We start from the raw sequence: 20,418 nt of genomic DNA on the forward strand, positions 1-20,418 counted from the left end.
TCAGCTAAGACATTCGGGAAGGCAGCCCTACAGCATGATTCGTTTACTAGCTAAACTGGAACAAACCCAACCAGTTTGCACCCATGCAAACAGTCAAAATGTATTCAAAATGAATCTGAAATCGCTATGCCCATTGCAATGCACAAACACAGTGTACATTCTTTCAAAAATGTACCAAATTTTGTTGTGAACCCCCTGCTAAATGCTTGCAACGACTTGTGCAGTTATCAAGCAAGTAATCTTGTAGGAGGTTCACATAACGGAAAGGGGCGTCTTTCTGTTATCTGTTTTTGCCTTCCTGAATCTATGCAAGTCACAGATAAACTGAGTGACCACCAACCCCTGTTGGCCTTGGTTCCCCATTGCAACCTCAGTCAGAGGAAGAGCTGTTGCTGTAGGGGTTAATTAGTACCAAAGGGCCCAGTAACAGAGCTACTGATGTCCTAGTTCAAAGCCTAAAGCACATTTTTCTAGAGGGCAGGCTGCAGTGTAATCCAGTAGGTGGGTTTGCATTTCCCACCCAGTGGCGAGACAGTTAATAACTTGATGCATTTGCCCAATCAGTGCGACTTCTGCCTATTTTCGGATTCATCTGTAGACCAAGAGAAGTTTAATCGGGAGGTGGATACAGGGGCGTAACACAGGCCCCTGCAGCCCCCGCGGTGTGGGGGTGCCCTCACCCTCCAGGGGGCCCCGTCAGCACCGCACTTCTGCTGGGGAGCTCTAGATTGAGTCCGGAGGGGGCCCCTTCACGTACCCTGCAGGGGGGCCCCCTCAAGGTTTATTACACCACTGGGTGGATATTATGCAGTGGCATAGCTAGACCTAAAGACACCCGTGGCGAACCCTGCATTTACCGCCCCACTGCCGTGTGTAAGACCGGGGTGGCTGCCTGCCTCACAACTCATGTCGCCCATGGAGGACCCCCCCCTCCCCCGCACAACACCACTGATATTTATGTGCTTAGTTAAGCATGTATGGGATCTGCAACATTGTTTGCAATAAGGTAGTAAGCCTCAAACCAGTAATTTATTTTACTAACCTTATCACATGCTTGTTATTCTTTGCATAGCACTCACAGAATACCAGACTGTGAAATAGTCAATACTTTTATTAGTTTTAATACTTATGGTTACATCAAACATGAACATTTTGTAAAAATTTACCAGACAACATTTTTATAAATCGCATAATACATGAGTGGCAATTACAAAGAAACTAGAGTGCGGGACCAGCCCAGTCAAAGCTCTGAAAAATAATAATTGTATTCAAATACAAATGTTTTTTTCATCTAGTTAAATAATTAAAGCTAAATGGTAAAATACATCAACTGTAGATTAAAAGGTACGAATATAAGGCAATGTATTTATCATACAAAATAGTTCTCAGTGAACCAGTCTACACATAGGGTCAATAGGAATTAAGTAGATTGAACTGGAATATAATTATGGAATGGCTTTCCTTCTTGTTGGCGTTTATAAAACATTCTCACTATATAGAAAGAAATACAAATCCAGTTTAATGTGACATCATTGAACAAACTGTGCCATTCTGAATAGGAATATGAATTGTTTTGGCCAATTGTACATGTGCAGTAAATTAGCATTCAGCCTTAAAGAGATGTCAGTTTGTGTTTAAAGTGGTGAGCCCAGAATAGATATCATGACTTACGTCAATCATTGCTTTACCGTGTTTTGGTTATAATAAAGAAGGTAAACACTAAAGAATTATCCTAAAATACATATTAATGCAACCAGAGTCAGTCGGGGGGATGTGTGGAAGTCTAATGCTCAGTCCTAATAGCGTGCTGGTGCTTGGACAAGTGTTGAGAAACATGAGTGATATCACATTTTGCTATTTTTCCATGCATTCTATTACATTAGTTTGTATGTCCTTTCAAGGGGGACATGGCTTTGCCTACCTTTGCCTGTTTGTTCTATGAGCACTTCAGTTAAGGTCCTTGTTTTTCATCCCTGGCAGTAGACAGAGGGTGTTCTCAACTTCTCTATCAGATGTCCTACTGAACACAAGCAAGCAGATTTGTTTTATTCCCTCCTTTTGTGTTTAGCATTGGCCTTATCCTTTCTCTAAAACTCCAGGATGGAAGTGTGATACCGGCAGACAGCAGCAGAAAGGTAACTCTGGCACTGGTACTGCCCATTACAAAATGGGTATTATTGAGGCAGAGACATATTGTTTCAAGGGGATGTGTGAAATTTATGTAATTTTCTTTTGTGTAATTATACAAAATCCCACAAAAATAGATAAAATTATGCAAAATGCACAAGTGGCATTTAGCGCTATATTTATTGCAAAATGCATCCCCACGTCCATTTTGGAGGTGGGGACGTATTTCACCATAAAATAAATTGTGTAAAAGCACAAACGCCACCAATAACGGCTTCTCACAATTAGGTCATTTACATTATTCTTGAACTCCTGCATAGCATAATGGCGTAATTATGTGAATTTCGTATAACAAGTGTAATACGAAATATGTGAAAATAAGTGTGATTACCCCAATATAATAGAAGTTTTGCCCCGCTGTAGTTCCTACACCTCTACGAGAATGGGGAATTTCATGGTGGTAGCCTGATGGCCCTCTGTGAATGTTTGATTAGGGTTAGGATTCATCAGTAGCCACAGGCAGACATGTAATCAACTGCTGGGGGAATAGCAGTGCCTCTCTGCATAGCAGTTTGATTTTAGCTGCATTCAAAGTCAGCAGTGTCATCAAATGCCAAGTCACAAGCCAGCAAAGGCTGAGCTGGTTCTGCTCAATACAGGAACATCAGATGGTGCTGCTGCTGTTGTGTCTCATGGAGTCTCTAGCAGGTATCTGGCCAGAGAGGGCCTGCTGACCCTTCTGCAAGCAGGAGGGGGTTCATTCTCTAACTTATATATAACTAATACTGAGTGTGGAAGTACACTGTCTCTGAGACACATCAAGCAGTTTTCTGCTTATGTCCTCAGCGCAAAATAAACAATTGTGTAGTTTAAGCTCTTCGAGTCGAATTCTGGCTGCTGATTCTCAATGTTACTGCAGATTTTTAAGCATTGTTATTTTTTACGAATCCATCTAAAGGAACACGCAGATTTCGTATTTTCAGGAAATGTGGAACCATGGTTTACACTGGACCACAGCGGATCATGAGACTTTGACTAAACTTAAATTTAAATCAGTACCAAACCTCTGGCACATTCCTCAGAGACACCGATTAGTAAGATAATAACAGTTATAAAATCAACATTAGATTATATGGACTCAGCTACAAGGAAAACATTGTTATCTAGGTAGCTAAATTCTAAATCTTTGCTGGGAATATCCCAGTTTCTTTTACTTGCTTCTGAGCAATCCTACAGGGAGCTTAAGATGTGGCTGGCCTTTCCTGTTGTGGCTGAACAAGCCAAACGAGTCAGGTTAACCAAAAAGGACAAAGCCTGTAACTAAGAGATTATCTCCTTCCGTCCATGTACAGTCCCTTTGTCTTAGACTCCTACAGCTGCGTCAATGTCTCATACAACCTACATTTCATTCCATCTTAATTAGAACTGTAAGAGCAAAAATGAATATTATGTTCCTTTTATATACTCATCTACCATCTTTTCAGTGGCTTAGAGTCTCCTTTCCTAATGACAATCATAAAGAACAACACATTTAAATGAATTAAAGTTTTTTTCAGTTATTAAGGCGAGTCGCTTCATAATGTGGATTTTATACTTCTATGTACTTTCTGTTTATAAGGAATGTTAAAGTCTAATAAATATAATACAACATTACCCTGGTCGTTTTATATCATCTGTGGCAGACTTTCAGTGAGTCGAAAGTCCACCAACCGGGCATTGTTGCACTTGAATACTTTCCAAAGAATATTGTGCGCAAGTGACTTTCTTATCAGGTAACAAATATCTGTCTAATCTCAAAAGTAGAGTTTCTGAGCTAATTATAGAGACCATTTTTTCATCCGATTGTGATATCAAACTGGTCTGACAAACTCTTCTGCTGATGAAAGTTTTTTTTCTTTGCAGTAATACATTTATTTTGATGGCATAGGATGCTACTGTTACTAGCACCCTGGGTTGTCTTTCTGCTCATGCATTGTCATACATGCTGACTTAGCACGTCGGATCACAAAATATTTTTGGCTAGCATAATTATATATACTTGGTGGTAAGAAAGGCTGTACTTGGTGCAAACATCTTTTATCACTATTATTTTCTAGTACAGGCACTGGCACTATGTGACAGAAATGATTTACACATTTGTTGTGTTGCTTTGCATTGTGGTTGTGATGAGTTTGTTTGCTTTGTTGTCTTTTTGTACTGAATTATTGCATCTTGTTGTTTTGTACTGTGATTTTGTGTTTACTGTTTTGTTGTGCAATGCTCTTTATGCTTCAGTTGTACAGTTATGTTGCTTTGTGTTATGTTATTGTGTTAGGTTCTGTTGTTTACTGTAGGGATGTCAACAAATTCTGCAACATTTTCACCCAAAAGCAGCCCATTCCTTTACGTCTCTAGTGACAAAAAAACTCACTACTGTAAAGGTAGTATAATACCGCTGCCCCCGCTTTTCAATTAAGACACTAGTCAACCCAAAACTGCAGGAAAACCCTGTTTTTTAAGTAACACACTGCTAACCTTATGCAACTTGACCCTTGAAGTTACCGCACTGCTGGCAGAGCTCCACTAGATACTTATAAATGTAAACATTAAGACCACTTTCTATTTGTTCAGTAGTGAAACATGTTGAAGAAAAGAAGCTGCGGTGGTCCTTGATGAAGCTGACCAACCCTTCCCTGAAATATTTGGCGGAATTCCATAAATACCACTGAATGGTTCTGTAAAATGGCCATAATTATGCAGATATTAGGAAATCCCGATTTAAAAGCAATATGTTCTTGGAACTGGTACCATTTACTTGTATTGATTGATAAATAAATCTGAAATAACAATAACATATTCTACTTTCCTGCAGATAGTTCATAGAAGGCCTCTAACTCTGCATTATACTGAAGAAGCTGAATTGCATGGAGAGAACAATCCAATTTCCTAACAATAAAATTAGAGAAGGAAAAATAATACTGAATTGCTCTATATAACAAAAAAGGCCAGGAAATATGTCTTGAATGTACAGTTTTTTGTAAGACGAGTTATGACCATCATGCACCTGCTTGAAAACTACAAGCGATATCTGTCAAACTTGGCCATGAAGCTAAACAGAAATATTGTTCCAGTCCAGCAGTATAAGCGATATGTCACCACCCTGCAATGGACTTTCGTTCTCGTTCTCATTGTACTCGTAAAGGTTGTTGATTTATTAGTTTAACCATTTAATTCAGTGGAAAACTGTTCACTGCATTTATATAGCGCTTTATAACACTGATGAGGCTTTGAAGCACCCTGGGGACTAGTAGCATGTTACACCACATGGGAGTACATAGTTGGAAAAGCATTGAATTACAGTGTCATCTTTGTGTGAAATGTTTTGATGTCATGCGTGATTGACCAGAAATTTGTCGCCGGACTTTTTCTGTTATAGGAAACTGTATATAATTTAATAATAAAATACTAACCGATTACCCTCACAAAATGGAAAGAAACTATGTGGGTGTCCATTTTCTATCTGTGAAGACAGGTGCCTAATGGTCTTTGGATCCAGAGTCTGCCAACTCAACTTTCCTCTAGATATCATTAAAGGCTGCCATGTTGTTTAACCATCTCCCCACGTGCCTGGGCCCAGTCCAACCTCTTTGAACCATATATTGAATCAAATTATTTGATTTAATAGAAAAGGAAATTCACAAGACTATCATAAGAGCCAGATGCAGACTGGCAGTCATGATACACCTGAAAATCACATCCAGCCCCAACTAGCTGTCACTAGTATGGGGAATTGTTCAACTTATTGTATTTATATGTAGAATAATTCTTTAATGGTTTGATATTCATTTTCTTTGTCACTTTTGCTTAACCAGTCCAGAGCTTGTCAAGCCGGTTACTCTTCAACCATAAGAGGTTGGCAGGAGCTCGATCACACCCTATTGGAAAGAGTCACAGCTACCCTTCATTCCCATTTGACTGCAAATATCACCTGTATTTCAAATTTCAATTCAATAGCAACAGTTTCTTTCACAGTGAGAATACACTAGATTTTTTTCAATTTAGAAAATACGAATATTTAAAAATGTCTTCACAAAAATGTTTCCATGAAATAAGCGTTGTCTCGTCAGAATCCCAATATTAACAGTGACAAGTCGGTTCCTCTTCAAGTACACCTAGCAGAGCATGATGTATCAACAGCACTGACGGTTCATCGGTGAAGCCTGCTTCCCGAGCTTAACTGCGCCATTATTTCCATTCTCATGAGGCTCCAAGGGTGGAATCCGCCGACCTGAAAAATATACGCATAAGATTTATTTTATTTAACATTACGCATCAGAACGTAATGTTTAATATGAGCGTTTCTACTCATGAGCACTGACATGTAAAGCAATTTATAAATGAGGAACAAAGTTACTGGTGTGAAAGTAATGGAACAGTAGTAAGTGTAAATCAAGGAATAATAACAATACAACATGAAATATGCCATGAAGTAAAAACAAATTTAAATGTAACAAGTGAAATGTATTGGTGAAACCTCAACTTAATGTACACGGTCTTGCTGTTAGTCTCCCAACTCCTCACGGTGGCTCAAATTTACAAGGAAATTATGTAACACTGGACTAACCTGAAGAGGGTAGAGGGAAGATATCTACTAAGATGTGGCACTATTCTGCTCTATCCCTGTATTGGCAGACTTTAAGCTGCCATACACCAACACAAATATCCTTGCGGAATAGTCCAAGGATGTCTGCATTGTGGTAAGCATAGTTTTTGTGCAGGAAGGGGTTTATTTCTGTTCATAAACTATGCTTTAAGGCGGTTTCCCACTTTGTGTGTGTGCTGTAGAATGCCACACTCATGCAAAGGGAAAAAAAGACGAGGAGATATACAAAATCAAAAGATTTCTCCTTCTTACACCCGCTTCAGGGAGATACAGGATTTTATCGCAAAATCGCAAATGCCTCTCAACAATTGTTTATAGAAAGGGATTTGTGTTCAAACCCATGGGTGGTTACACAGGAACACCTATGCACCACCCGCGGAACTCCCCCTTGAGCAAAAGTTAAGCAGCTGTGCATTCATTTTGATTACGATACAACAATTTGCATTGGATTGTAAATACCAACACAACACTTTGCATCAGGTTTGTGTTACGAAAGTAACACAAACCCAATGCAAAGTCCTAAATCTGGGCCATGATATGCTGCACTCCATTGTTCCTAGCAAGATTCACACTGTATAAATACTAATACATAGATAAACATGCATGATAATGGAGAAGCTCTCCAAGCAGGAAAATGTACAGAAAATGTACAGAAGAAGAAGCCATAGAAGGTTAAAGCAAGTCTTAGAAAGAAGGGTTACCTTAGAAGTGAAGGCTTGGTACATAAGGCACAAGCCAAAACATAAGAAGCCATTGTTAGAAGATAGAGGGGCTAGAATGAGATAGTGTAGCAGATCAAACAGCACAGGGAAACATGACCTTCTCTTTCATTGGTTCTGCAGAGGACCTACAGTAATGACGTCCGAAGTGCTTAGACCAACGCAATTCGGAGGAGTCGATGGGGTAAAAATAGACTATGGCTTGATTAATTCTTGAAACCCAGGAGGAAGTAAATGAACGGAGAGTTCTTCGTCTCACTCCCTGCTACTTTAGATTACCTACGAGTGAATTGTGAACTAAATAAATTACCAAACAACCGTACCCTTCAAAATCTGCATTGAAGGACAAGGAAAGAATATAGATGTGGAGTAATTAGTTGATGTAATTTTTCAATATGTATTCGATAAACATATGAATGCATTTGTGAAAATAATATATGTGATGTACCTGGAAACTGTAGTATGTACCTTCTCTAGGGTGGATAGTAAAATAAATGATGTTAAACCAGGTGGCAATCATGATATGTTCACATGGACAATGATATAGACCTACCAGAGGTTTTGATCTAACCCTCAAAATTCCTTTTTTTCTCTTTAATCCTGCATAGTGGACCTAGGCAGACAATATCAGCAACTGTAGCCACACCCTACATAGGACGTTACTACCTCCAATGTGGCCCAGACGTTCTAAGTCCTGGGTCCAATGTCCTCTGTCTCGTGGATTGCAGGGTCAAGGGTTTCTGAGAGTGAAGCCTCTGCAGTCAGAAACCTGGTAGTTCGCTCACCTCTTAATGGTGAATGGAACCCCGAGTACAGCCTGGCAGAAGCCCCACAAATGTATGGTGGATGAATCTACTCCAGTAAACTCTAAATCATCCAATCTTACATTAATAATGATGCCCAGTGATTTTGCAATGATTTTGTACAATCAAGAACCAAAACAAAACGAATGCCAATACTGGAACTATTTATTTTTGCTTTATTTTCAAAGATCTGTTGTGATTCAAACACAGCAGTCAAAATTTCACAAAAGCAAAATTAAGTCAGAAATTGATCTAGTATCTCTAGACTTTTTTATTTGTTGGCAACAACAAAAAGGATCTACGCGTTTCGAACGCCCTGATTGTGGGGTTCTCCTCAGGATCAAAGTGATTTCTTATGACTTAAGTTCAAAAGAGAATCTCTCTGGACCAATGGACGTGTTGTGTTAGAGACACTAATGGGCAACAGAGGGTCACTTGGGATGCCCGGGCTTCTCTTTGTGTTCGCGGGCTTGGTTATTCAAATGGCCGCCACGTATCACGGTCGATATATCAATTACAAAAACTCTTTTTCAGTTGCTCCGATGAAGCGTCTTCTCCATGTTCACAGACTTTCCTTCCGTGTAGACTGCACGTCCATTGGTCCAGAGAATTTCTGACTTAATTTTGCTTTTGTGAAATTTTTGAGTTTTGTAAAATGTTGTGACTTATCCAATCTGTCTGAGAAATCTTGTTGAAAAGTCATAATTTCTTGTTGGCATCTACCTATACTTCAGAGTGAATTTTGTTAGATGTATGAGTGTTTTTGTAGTGTCTAGTGTATGAGAGGTACGGTATGGATCTGTTGTATAGAAGGTTAAGAAGTGTTGTTGTTAATTTTGTATAAAGTTGTACATTCTGTATATTTGTATATATCTTGTACATGCACAAAGAAGTTTTTCTGAAAAAAGAGAAAAAGCTAGAAGCGTTTCAAAAAAATAAGAAAGGTGTTAAATAAAATAACAAGAGAATAAACCCTTGACTGCTGTGTTTGAATCACAACAGATCTTTGAAAATAAAGCAAAAATAAATAGTTCCAGTATTGGCATTCGTTTTGTTTTGGTTATTAATAGGCTTAGCCTTACTGCTGAGGAGCCTGGGCCCTGTTCTGTTCCTGAGAATTTGTACAATCAAGGGCATTACAAAACGACAGGAGTCAGTCCAGGATTGCACAGCTATGTTTGAGTGCGTGGGAGAAATAAAGAGAAACTCAGTTTTGATGTGTTTAGTTTCAAGTGATGGGTTGTGTGTACTCTTGTACGATCTGCAGTGTGTGGACTGGGTGTAAAATATCTTTGGGACTAGATATCTTAAGATGGAGCTGTGCATCACTGGCATAAAGATAGCATAAGATCCCTGCAATACTCAGGGCAACACCAAGAGTTTCTTGGATATAATTAAAGAAAGTTGTGGCCGAAGTCGACCATGTGGTACTTAAAACATGTAGTGCTCCATGACATCAAATCTGAGACAGACCAGCTATGGACTACTTTATCCGTTCTTGTAAAATTTCTGAGGATGTTGGTAAGATCAGTGATTATTTGTGTCGTAGGATGCTGGTGACTAATAACAGAAACGTGTGTATTCTTGTTTGTTCTCCTTTTTCCTATAACATTTTGAAGATGTTCAGTGAAACGTTGTGCAAGAAAGTGCACGTGTAACAGATGGCGAATATCACATCTGTTTATGTTTTCTGTATGATTGCAAATGTTGAAACAGTAGGAAAACAATAATTAAACATTAAAAGCTAATAATTCTAGAAATTATAAGTTCTCAATTTAGGAAGCAGCGCTTTGTGTGATTACCCTATATTTTGATACTCATGAAGCAGGAGCTGAAGGACATTTGTAGAGCGCAACTGTCACTCCGAGGAGCATCATGGCGCTAAAAGGAAACGGAAGATGGAAGCAAAGGAGCCTGGTTGACTGCTGACGGTAAGAACAGGGAATCAGATCAGAGTTTTGCATAGTGTGTCTGATGCACTGAAGATCCAGGTTTAGGGCCTTCCTAAATAGGGATTCTTATGTGATCTGGCGAAGCTGTAGAGGAAGTTTATTCCATGCCTTTGAGCTTATCACTGTGAGCGATTTTCCTCCCTTCGATGCCAATCAGAAAGCTGACATTTTCAGCAGATTGGCATTTGCCGATCTTAGACTTCGGGAGGGAATGTAGCGCTTGAATCTTGTTCGGAGATATTGAGGGCCCAAGTAATGGAAAGCCCTAAAAGTGATGAAGAGGACCTTGAACAGGACGCATTTATGGATTGGCAGCCAGTGGAGTATGTCTAGCGCTGCAGATGAACTCCTAGGCCACTTCAGCACTAACCCTGCTGCAGCATGCTGGACCATTTGTAGCTTATGTAGGACAGACTTATTGGTACCTGCATAGAGGCTAATACATTAGTCTAGCCTAGATGTAATTATGGCGACAGCAACTGTTTGCTTTGCTGAGATGGGAATCAGATCAAACAATTTCTTTAGGCTTTTTATGATGTGAAAGCAGGGGCCGGCAACTGCCAAAGATTGTTGTTTAAAAGATAGAGTGGTATCAAATTTTATTCCCAATATCCTGATTACATTTCCTATGTTTGGAGGATGGGTAGTCTTGCTGGCCACCAGAGTTTGGAAGAGAAAGAGTTTTCTTGGCCTAAAGGTAGAATTTCAGTTTTTTCAGAGTTACACTTAAGATGGTTAGTCTTCATCCAAATGAAAGTCGTGGTAAGGCACTGGCGGAGATTTTATTCCGCCTTAGAGGAATGTATGACGTTACAACACATATATTTACAATGCATGTCTTTACAATGCAGTTTTTACATCGCAACATCCTTTACAATGCATTCTTTTACATAGCATGCCATTACTTCACATTTTCAGAAACTACCTTTACAACGCATTCCATTACATCGCATTATACCTTTACAATGCATACAATTACAATGCATACCATTACATTACATTTAAGGTAAGTGTTGGATAGTATAAGGGTAATAATTACTATTCTAACTCCAGTGAGTGCAACAGTAGGGTAAGTGTTGGATAGTGTAAAGGTACTATGCGTTGTAATGGTATGCGTTGTAATGACTTGCAATGTAATGCCTGTGTTGTAGTGACATGAGTTATAATGACATGCATAGTAGTGACATGCAATGTAATGGCTGCGTTGTAATGACATGCAATGTAAAGGATGTTGCGATGTAATGACTGCTATGTAAAGGTAGTGCGATGTAATGACTGCGTTGTAAAGGTTGTTTCCCGCCTGAGAGGTGTTACTGTCCAAGACGAGAATTCGCTGTGTATCGTCCGCATATGAGATAGTCTCTATATTAAAGGAAGATATCAGCCTGATAAGTGGAGTCATATAGGCATTGAAGAGGGTTGGGCTAAGACTCGAACCCTGGGGTCCCCCTGAAAGCAGTGTATTTTCTTGTGAGTCCTATTGGCCTAGTGTGATCACCTATCAGTGATCTTGCAGGAAGTTCTTCATCCAAGCTAGGACCATGCCAGAAATGCCAAAGGATGCGAGACTGTCTAAGAGAATGCCGTGTGAGACCTTGTCGAAAGCAGCCGACAGGTCTAACACCAGGGCTGCTCTTTTTCCCTGATCGAGGGCTGCTCTTAGTCTTTCGGCCGTGTACAATAGGGCAGATTCTGTAGAGTGTTGAGCTCTGAAACCGGATTGATTGAAGTGGAGCAGATTTGCCTCCTCCAGATATGTTATGAGTTGAATATTGACACATTTTTCTGTCATCTTACACAAACTTGGCAGGAGAGAGGAAGGGCGCAGATTGGAAAGACAGAACAGGTCCAAGGCTGACCTGGTCTGTATGTTTCGCGTGAAATCTGATGCAATTTGTTGTCTGGAGGTGCATGTTGCAGCATCTCTATGTGATTGTCACCATATTTGTGCCTGTGATCTCCGCGCAGGGAAGTGATTGAAGTTGCTCTAATAGGTATCCTGATAGATGCTGATGCTCAAGGGTCACCATACAACGACCACCCCACGTTGTAAACTGTAGGCAAAAGCCCATATAAAGTACAAAGTAAACAGTTGGTAGCCCGAGCAAATAGCATACAAGTAGAAGCAACAAATAAAGTCCAAATATCAATCCTGGGCATATTCTTCTTGTTTTATTCTAAGTTTGCAAGGTATCTTTCCATGATATCCATCTTCTTAACAAAATGACTTCAAGCCACAGACCATGCCAACACGTGTTTCGTCCATGCGGCTGTAAGCCATGGACATCATCAGGGCAAGATAACAAAAATTCATAAGCATCAAGATACTGAAAGTTGCGTCGAAAAGATTCCTTTGTTTTCCTAAAATCTTAAAGCCTATCCATTTGCCTGTTAAATACCCGTATCTTCCAAGGTTAATATTATAAGTTAATAGTTGTCACAATCTGCCACATATCCTGAATCCGGCATCATGACTGACTGGCAGAGAGTCCTCGTGTCAGTGTATCGCGTGCTCAGAACATCCATCCAATCTGGTTTCCAAGGCAGCAGAAATATGCATCTAGTTTTCAAGAGCAGCATAAAAAGGCTAGCTCCCTCCCCAACAGGCTGCTCTTGGCTAGTTGGGATGCCCTGCTCAATTAATTGTAAATGGTGTCTAGTGGGGCTTATTGATTGAGGAACTTTCCAATTGGATCTCCAGCTGTCCCAATTAATCACATCAGCATGTATAATGTGTAGATTCTATACTAGTGCATAATGTCCCAGAAGCAGAAGTGATTCAACTGCTACCAGTGAGGGATAAAGCTGCTAACAATACTGTGAGCATACCACTGTTGTGAGCACCAGGGGATCGCAAAGATGGGTGCATTTTTTATCATGTGTGTGGATTATCATGGACCGGGTGGGAAATATCTGAACACAGGAGGTCATTTACCCTAGAAATCACTGGAACCATCACAGTGTGATGAAATATGAATCAGGCTACCTGTTAGTGATAGTGTATACCTACGCCCCAACTTCCACCCATCTTTTCAACCCTGCGTCTTGACTACAAATCATGGGAAATTCCAAAGCAGCTGCTAAAGGAAAATAGTGAATATGCATTCCTCAGGTAAAAGGTTTGCAGTCAATCTGCACTATATTAACATCTCCGCGTTTAACTTATTTATTGAATAGAACAGAAGTAGTCCCTGTGATCTTTATCACTTAGACATGACTCTTTAGTGTACAGAAAACGTTTTTTCTTATGTATAAAAACCTCCAATGACCTCACACAACCCAAGGTTTAAATTTTAACAAAATTAAAAATGACAAATTAGAACATAAATCCAAAGTAACAAATCTTAAAAATACATATATATATATTATTCACCGAAATGCTGCGTTGACAACTTGTGTTTTCTTTTTATTCTTTTTCAACTTTTTAATATGTCTATATGAATTGACATTGTTTTAATTTGGCTGCATGGTACTTCTGTACAGAATTTGGATTGTTACGAATAAATCATGTATTTTTAAGATTTGTCACTTTGGATTTATGTTCTAATTTGTCATTTTTAATGTTGTTGAAATTTAAACCTTGGGTTGTGTGAGGTCAGTGGAGGTTTTTATACATAAGAAAAAACTTTTTCTGTACACTAAAGAGTCATGTCTAAGTGATAAAGATCACAGGGACTACTTCTGTTCTATTTATCTCTTTCTCCTTGTCCCTCATCGGATTCTTAAGGAGACCTCCCTTCTCTTTATTTAACTTATTTATTGATCAGCTATAAGACACAATACCATTACAAACTGAGGCCCTGATTCAGAGACTGGTAGATAAAGTAGTGTCCATCAGGATAGAGGAGGACATTACCTCCGTCATCCTAAAAGTACCTCGCCCGCCAGATTCAGAGATGTCCCCCGGACCTGGGGTTTTCTCAAGATATTGAAAGGTATTACCAACATGACGGTTCCTTTCAGTGTACTAAAACGTTGGTGCGCCGCCGCCATCTGTTTTGATGGCTGCACACCAAACTTTTGCTTTTTTTTTGTTTTCCCAAAAACAAACTACCAAAGTATAAAAAGAAAACTAATGATCTTCACACCCTGGGAGTCTTCTCCTAGAGTGTGGGGGATTATTTATTAGTTTTATATAGCGCAAACAAGATCCCGAAGGCTTTCTGTCTATCACCAGCAGATTTTACCTGATGGTGACGGGTGGGAAAGAAACGGCATTAAATCTTCCATGGGCGGATGGTGTTATTTCCTTCCAGTGGAGACCCTCTACTATGTCAGGCCATTGGAGGAAGTATTCTTTCAAATTAGTCAATGGGGCTCCATCAACAGAATACTAAACGTCCTGTCTCTAAATTAGGTAGACAGACTGAGGGGTTTGCCTCATGTTTGCAACTGAGTTCTCTGTTCCCAAACTCTATATCAGGAACTAACTCTTAAATGGTACACTCCTAATGTAACTCTCCATCTAACATAGCATGAACGGGATAGAGAAAGAAAGGGAGAAGATTTCATCAACGTGCTAAAAAGTCAAAACTTGACAAATCTGTATTAGTTTACTAGAACGTGCCTTAATCCATCCCTAACAATCATAAGGCTGATTGCATTCTGACTGGTACATTTGACATGATGCTAAACTCCCCATCAAGGTCCAAAACCACCATTTTGTTACACTTGACATGGATTTAGCCATTCTTTCAACATTTCCTTTTCTGAAGTTCCCGACTGTCCCTCAATACCTTTATTAAAGTTGGAACCTTGCTCAGAGACTTCTATGTGAATGCCTCTACTTTTAGAATTTCCACCAGTGTCAATAACGGTCATTCCTTCATACTTGCATCTACACTACTGTTTAACATCTGTGTATATATCTCTTAAGCTATGACACTTTGGGCAACTACTGTATGCACAGTGTCAGTATAAGGTGGAGAATCTTCACTTTATGACCACTGTCCTCTGCTTTAGGTTCCCTTGCACTCTGCTCATCTACATTTAGCGGTGTGGTCCCTGTCATTCCAGCCGTATTTGCTGACGTTTTTCAAGCTTCATAGTCAGGATGCAAGGAATTCCATAGTGCCTCTCTGTTCCTTACTGAGAGTTGGTTCATCTAGGTTTGGTGCGATGCTAGTCATTGTACTCGCTCTTCTCAAGAATGGAATCTTTTCCCGGTGTGTATCTCTATTCTAGGAATGAACCATCATCAGTCAGCTTGGAGCTTTGCTTTCTCTAGTGAGGGCCTTATTTACAAAGGTCAACTTAAACTTTTGGTGTAAGTTTACTATTTTTTTGCTGTTCACAAACTATGTGTAATATATTTACGACTGCAGTGATTGTCCTATCTTTTTATGTGCACTTTTCTACGCAGTACTACACATAAAACTACACGCATAGTTTGTGAATAGGAAAAAAATAGTAAACTTACATCAAAAGAGTAAGTTTACCTTTGTGAATATGGCCCAGTGTGTTTGGTGAAGCCATGAACACAATGGGAAGCCGTAGCCACATCAGTCTTTGTGGGACCTGCACAGGTTAACCTGAAGTGAAAGAGGTAAATGTAGTCAGCACCTCAATCATTTTACACCCTCTCATTAAGTGCAGGTCCACAATAGTTTTTGTGTTACAACTTTTTTTTTTTTAACCCCCTGCCTGCTCGTGACGGAACCGTTCCGTCACGAGCCTTTGGTGGGATGTGCTGGTGACAAAACGGTTCCGTCACGGCCTGCTCGGCGCGCCTGCGCGGCGCGAATTCCACACCTGCGCTGAAGGTTCTATTAGGCGGGCGGGGCTGTGACGGAACCGTTCCGTCACAAGCGCAGCCCACCCGAGGCTCGTGACGGAGCGGTTCCGTCACGGGCACGGGAGCGCCGCGCGCCACCCCCTCCCCCTTAGCACTGCGGCGGAATAGCCGCCGCAGCTAAGGGGTTAAACCTTTTTATTGGAAGACAAGCAAAAGACAGTAGTGCAGCATACACAAAGCATATTAAGATTCAGAGAACAGTGCAATGCAGTAGCGTACATGTGAAGTCCAGGTACCAAGTCCAGATGGGGAACAAGGTAGGCAGGAGTGGGATCACGATATCAGCAAATACACGAGGTGGAACATAGCAGTACAGAACATATAAGTACACCAATAATGTGGGTATCAATCATACATCTCTACAGGAATAACAGCATCAGTACAGTGGGTGCACATCCAGAGTTCATCAGTCCCTGAGTCGAGGCATTCCAAGCATCACCACAGAGGAGCAGGCAATGCGGCCCCTCCCCCCACACAATGATTATACAGTGTAAGCCATGCAAGTAAAGAAGCAGTAGTATAGAGAGACCTTCCCGGTCACTGTGTCATATGGAGCGTTGTAGACAGAGGTGTAATCCCATCAAGCGAGACCCCGTCAACCCACCAACCCGATCCTCACTGTCCGAATCAGAATCTTGCACAGCCCTGGTAAGTAGGTACACCTGCAGTGGGCTCCAAAAGTCCCTAGGCCTACAGCGCACCGGCATCATTTCTGCGTATACATTAAATTGGTCTTGACAATAGATGATATCCTTCAGCCAGTCCCTGAACCGCGGTATCCTGCCCCGCCCCCAACAACAGGCCACTCGCCGTTTCACCAACAGTAAAGCCACATCCACAAACCTACGATAGGGTGCCGGCACCTCTTTGGTATAACCTAGCAATAGGACCATAGGGTCGAATAGCACCCCATCCTCAGTCATGACCCGAAGGGCGTCATGAACCTGCACCCAGTACTCTGAAATGGTCCCACACTCCCATGCCAAGTGCAGGAAGTCGGCACCCGCCGCATGACAACAAGCACATCTATCGTCTTCCGCTAAACGGAACCTGAGTTTCCTAGCTGGAGTGTAATAGAATCGTTGTATGAATTTATAGTGTATGATTTTTAAACGGCAGCTAGAGGAGATATTGGCAGTCACACCACAACAGTATGTCCATTGTTCATCAGAAATAGAAATTCCGAGCTCAACATTCCACTGCTCTCGTACCCGACTAGGCGACGCAACCCTTTGTTTCCTGATGGCACCGTACAACTTAGACACCAAATGACGCCCATCGGAGAGTAACATCACGTGGAGTGGTAAAGCCACGCCCGGCTCCCTGGGGAACTCAGGCAGCAGCGACCTCAGGCCTTGCCGTAGTCGGACATAATAGAACATTTCCAGCGGGGAGTATTCTCCACCCCCAAAAAATTGCTCAAGGGTACGGAAGGTGCCCCCACGAAAAAGGTCCCCCCAAGTATGTATCGCAAGACGTTTGCACAGGCGTTGGAATCCCGTCTCCTGCAACAAGGACAAGGCAGGGTGATGCACCATGGGTAATGCAGGTGAGTAGAGAAATGCAAGATCCAGCGTCTTCGCAACTCGCTTCCAGGCATCAACCGTACACGTCACCGTCGTCTGGTGAGTGTCTATTTCCTTAACATTCCCCAGCATCATGCCCTCCAATGGGAGAGGATGAGCAACCCACTGTTCAGCAGCAACCTGAGGCATAAACGGCGTGGGGCGCATCCAGTGATACGCATAGTGCGCCTGGGCGTTAACATAATAAAGTGCAAAATCAGGGACGTCAAAGCCCCCATCGACATAAGGCAGCGTCAACGTAGACCATGCCACTCGCGCCTGTTTGCCCCCCCAGAACAACCGAATCAGCTCCGAACGGAGACGCGTGAAAAAAAATGCCCCAGGGTGATATGGAATGTTTTGAAACAAGTATAGGAAGCAGGGTAACACAACCATTTTTATCAGAGACGCCCTACCCGCCATGGAAAGAGGCAACGACATCCATCTAGTAATGTTATCTGCTAGTTTAGTTATAGCGACGCCATAATTAAGCCTGATCGTCTCTTCTTTGTGCAAAGCCACAACAATACCAAGATCCCGTAGCTCCGAATCACACCATTCCAGGGGGTAGTCAAGTGGGAAGCGGTGAACCGCTGCAGTGAGCGGAAAGAATTGGGATTTCTGCCAGTTGATATGCACTCCGGAAATACCGCCAAAGGCAACAAACTCACGCAGTATCGCGTTAAGGTTCAACTGCGGATCTTTTACATAAAGGGTAACATCATCCGCATACAGAGATATCCCAATTTGACGCTGGACACAATTAAACGCACTCTGTTGGTGTAATTGGCGAACCCTACATGCAAGAGGCTCTATTGCGATGGCAAACAGGAGGGGAGAAAGGGGGCACCCCTGCCTGGTCCCCCTCGTGATAGGAAAAGGGGAGGACAGTACACCATTCACAACCACCCTCGCCACCGGATCGGTATACAGCAACTTGACCCATGAGATAAAAATCCGAGGAAAGCCCATTCTGCACAGAACATCTACCAAGTAACCCCATTCAACTGAGTCAAACGCCTTCGTAGCATCTAAAAAGACAGCAGCCACCGGGAGCTCAGGCGCTATTGTCGGAATCAAGGAGAGCAACGTTCGAAGATTATGAGACGTTGCCCAGCCAGGCACAAAACCCGACTGGTCAGGTAAAACTATAACGGGCATAAGCTCAGAGAGCCGCGTCGCCAACACTTTGGCCAGTATTTTAACATCGCAGTTGAGCAATGAAAGAGGCCTATAGGACCCCACATCCAGGGGATCCTTCCCAGGTTTGAGCAACGAGGTGATAGCAACTTCCCTCATAGACCCCGGCAGTCTCCCCACCTCAAGGGAGTCCTCAAACACCTCCCGGAGCACCGGAGCCATAATATCCACGTAACATTTATAAAATTCGGCGGGTAGCCCATCCAGTCCTGTAGCCTTTCCATTATTAAGGGACATAATGGCACTTCTGATTTCATCCACCTCAAGGGGCCTACCCAGAAACGCCCTATGATCGTCGGATAGCGAACAGAGAGCCAAATCATCCAGAAACCCCCCATACCTCAGATCTCCTGATTGCTGCGAAGTGTATAAGTGTGTGTAATGATGTATAAACGTGTCTTGAATGTCTTTCGTGTCTCTACAGCGGGTGCCATCAGGTAAGACCAATTCCAACACATCTGAACTATGCCTCTGATGTCTCGTAAGTGCGGCAAGCACCTTCCCTGGCCTCTCACCCTCACAGTACCTCCTCGCCGTCCAGTATTTCCCCCTATGTTTCCCCTCCCGTGCTGCCTCCTCCTCGTACTCTGAGAGTTTACCCCGAAACTGATGCATGAGGTCAGGATCAGGGCCATCCAACATCCCACGCTCTAGCTGTCGTAAATCAGCCTCTAAGCTCGCAAGCGTACGAACAATAGTCCTGAGTACCCCACAGCTCTTGGAGATCGTGACCCCACGGATCGTAACTTTAAATGCCTCCCATATCACTTCCACACTGTCCACAGATCCCCTATTCCTCGGGAAAAAGGCTTCCACTTCCTCGCCTAGCTCCGCCTTAAAGATGGGATCCAACAGGGCAGAAGGAAAGAGTCTCCAAGGTGGCCGCGGCCTGTGCAGTCCAGGCACTGATAACACAACCCTAACTGGACAGTGGTCTGAGTACGTCCTGGGGAGGTGCGCCACACCCTGTAGTCCTGCCACAAGTCCCCTGGAGAGGAAGATATAGTCCAATCTCGCCCAGGTACGGGCCTGTGCTGTGAAATGTGTGCCCTCCTTCCCCGTGAGGTGTATATATCGCCAACTATCAATCAAGCCTGCCTCCTCCACAATGCCCCGCAAGACATCCCTAGCCTGGATATTGTACTGAGAGCTCCCCTCTGACCTGTCCTCAATAGCCCACAGTGCCAAATTGAAACCCCCCCCCCACACAATATGCGAGGCGTCTACCGGAAGAATATGGCCCCATAGTGTAAGAAAAAAAGCAGGTGTATCAACATTCGGTGCATAACAATTCACAAAAAGCACAGTAATCTGCCCAATCCTCCCCCACAACAGCACATATCTCCCGTCTGAGTCTATTCGTGATCCCAGCTCCTGGAATGTAAGTGATTTCTTGATCAGTATAACAACCCCACGTGCGTAAGAGGAGTACGATGAAAACTTCCTCACTGAGGCCCATCTCCCACTGAACGCATGTGCAGGCGCTTGGCGCAAATGCGTTTCCTGCAGTAATGCCACCTGTATGGCATGCCGATCAAGATATTGCAGTACATTACGACATTTCCTGGCATCATTAAGCCCACGCACATTCCAAGACAAAATCAATATCCTATCTA

The 20,418-nt window shown here is 42.3% G+C and overlaps 1 protein-coding gene across 1 annotated transcript in view; it reads right to left on the minus strand.

Moving 5' to 3' along the window:
• Window positions 1–1,091: 1,091 nt before the first annotated feature.
• The window catches only part of RAB31 (RAB31, member RAS oncogene family), a 321,603-nt gene continuing 302,276 nt past the window's right edge, over window positions 1,092–20,418 (minus strand). Inside the window, exons 7-8 of the mRNA XM_086964939.1 lie at window positions 2,645–6,394; window positions 1,092–2,592 (exon numbers count right to left, since the gene is read on the minus strand). Of these exons, the coding sequence (XP_086821065.1) occupies window positions 6,297–6,394 (98 nt within the window). The 3' untranslated portion in view covers window positions 1,092–2,592; window positions 2,645–6,296. The remainder of the gene's footprint in view (window positions 2,593–2,644; window positions 6,395–20,418) is intronic.

Source organism: Lissotriton vulgaris, chromosome 4_1 (genome assembly GCF_964263255.1).
Source record: "Lissotriton vulgaris chromosome 4_1, aLisVul1.2, whole genome shotgun sequence".
Taxonomy (NCBI): Eukaryota; Metazoa; Chordata; class Amphibia; order Caudata; family Salamandridae; genus Lissotriton; species Lissotriton vulgaris.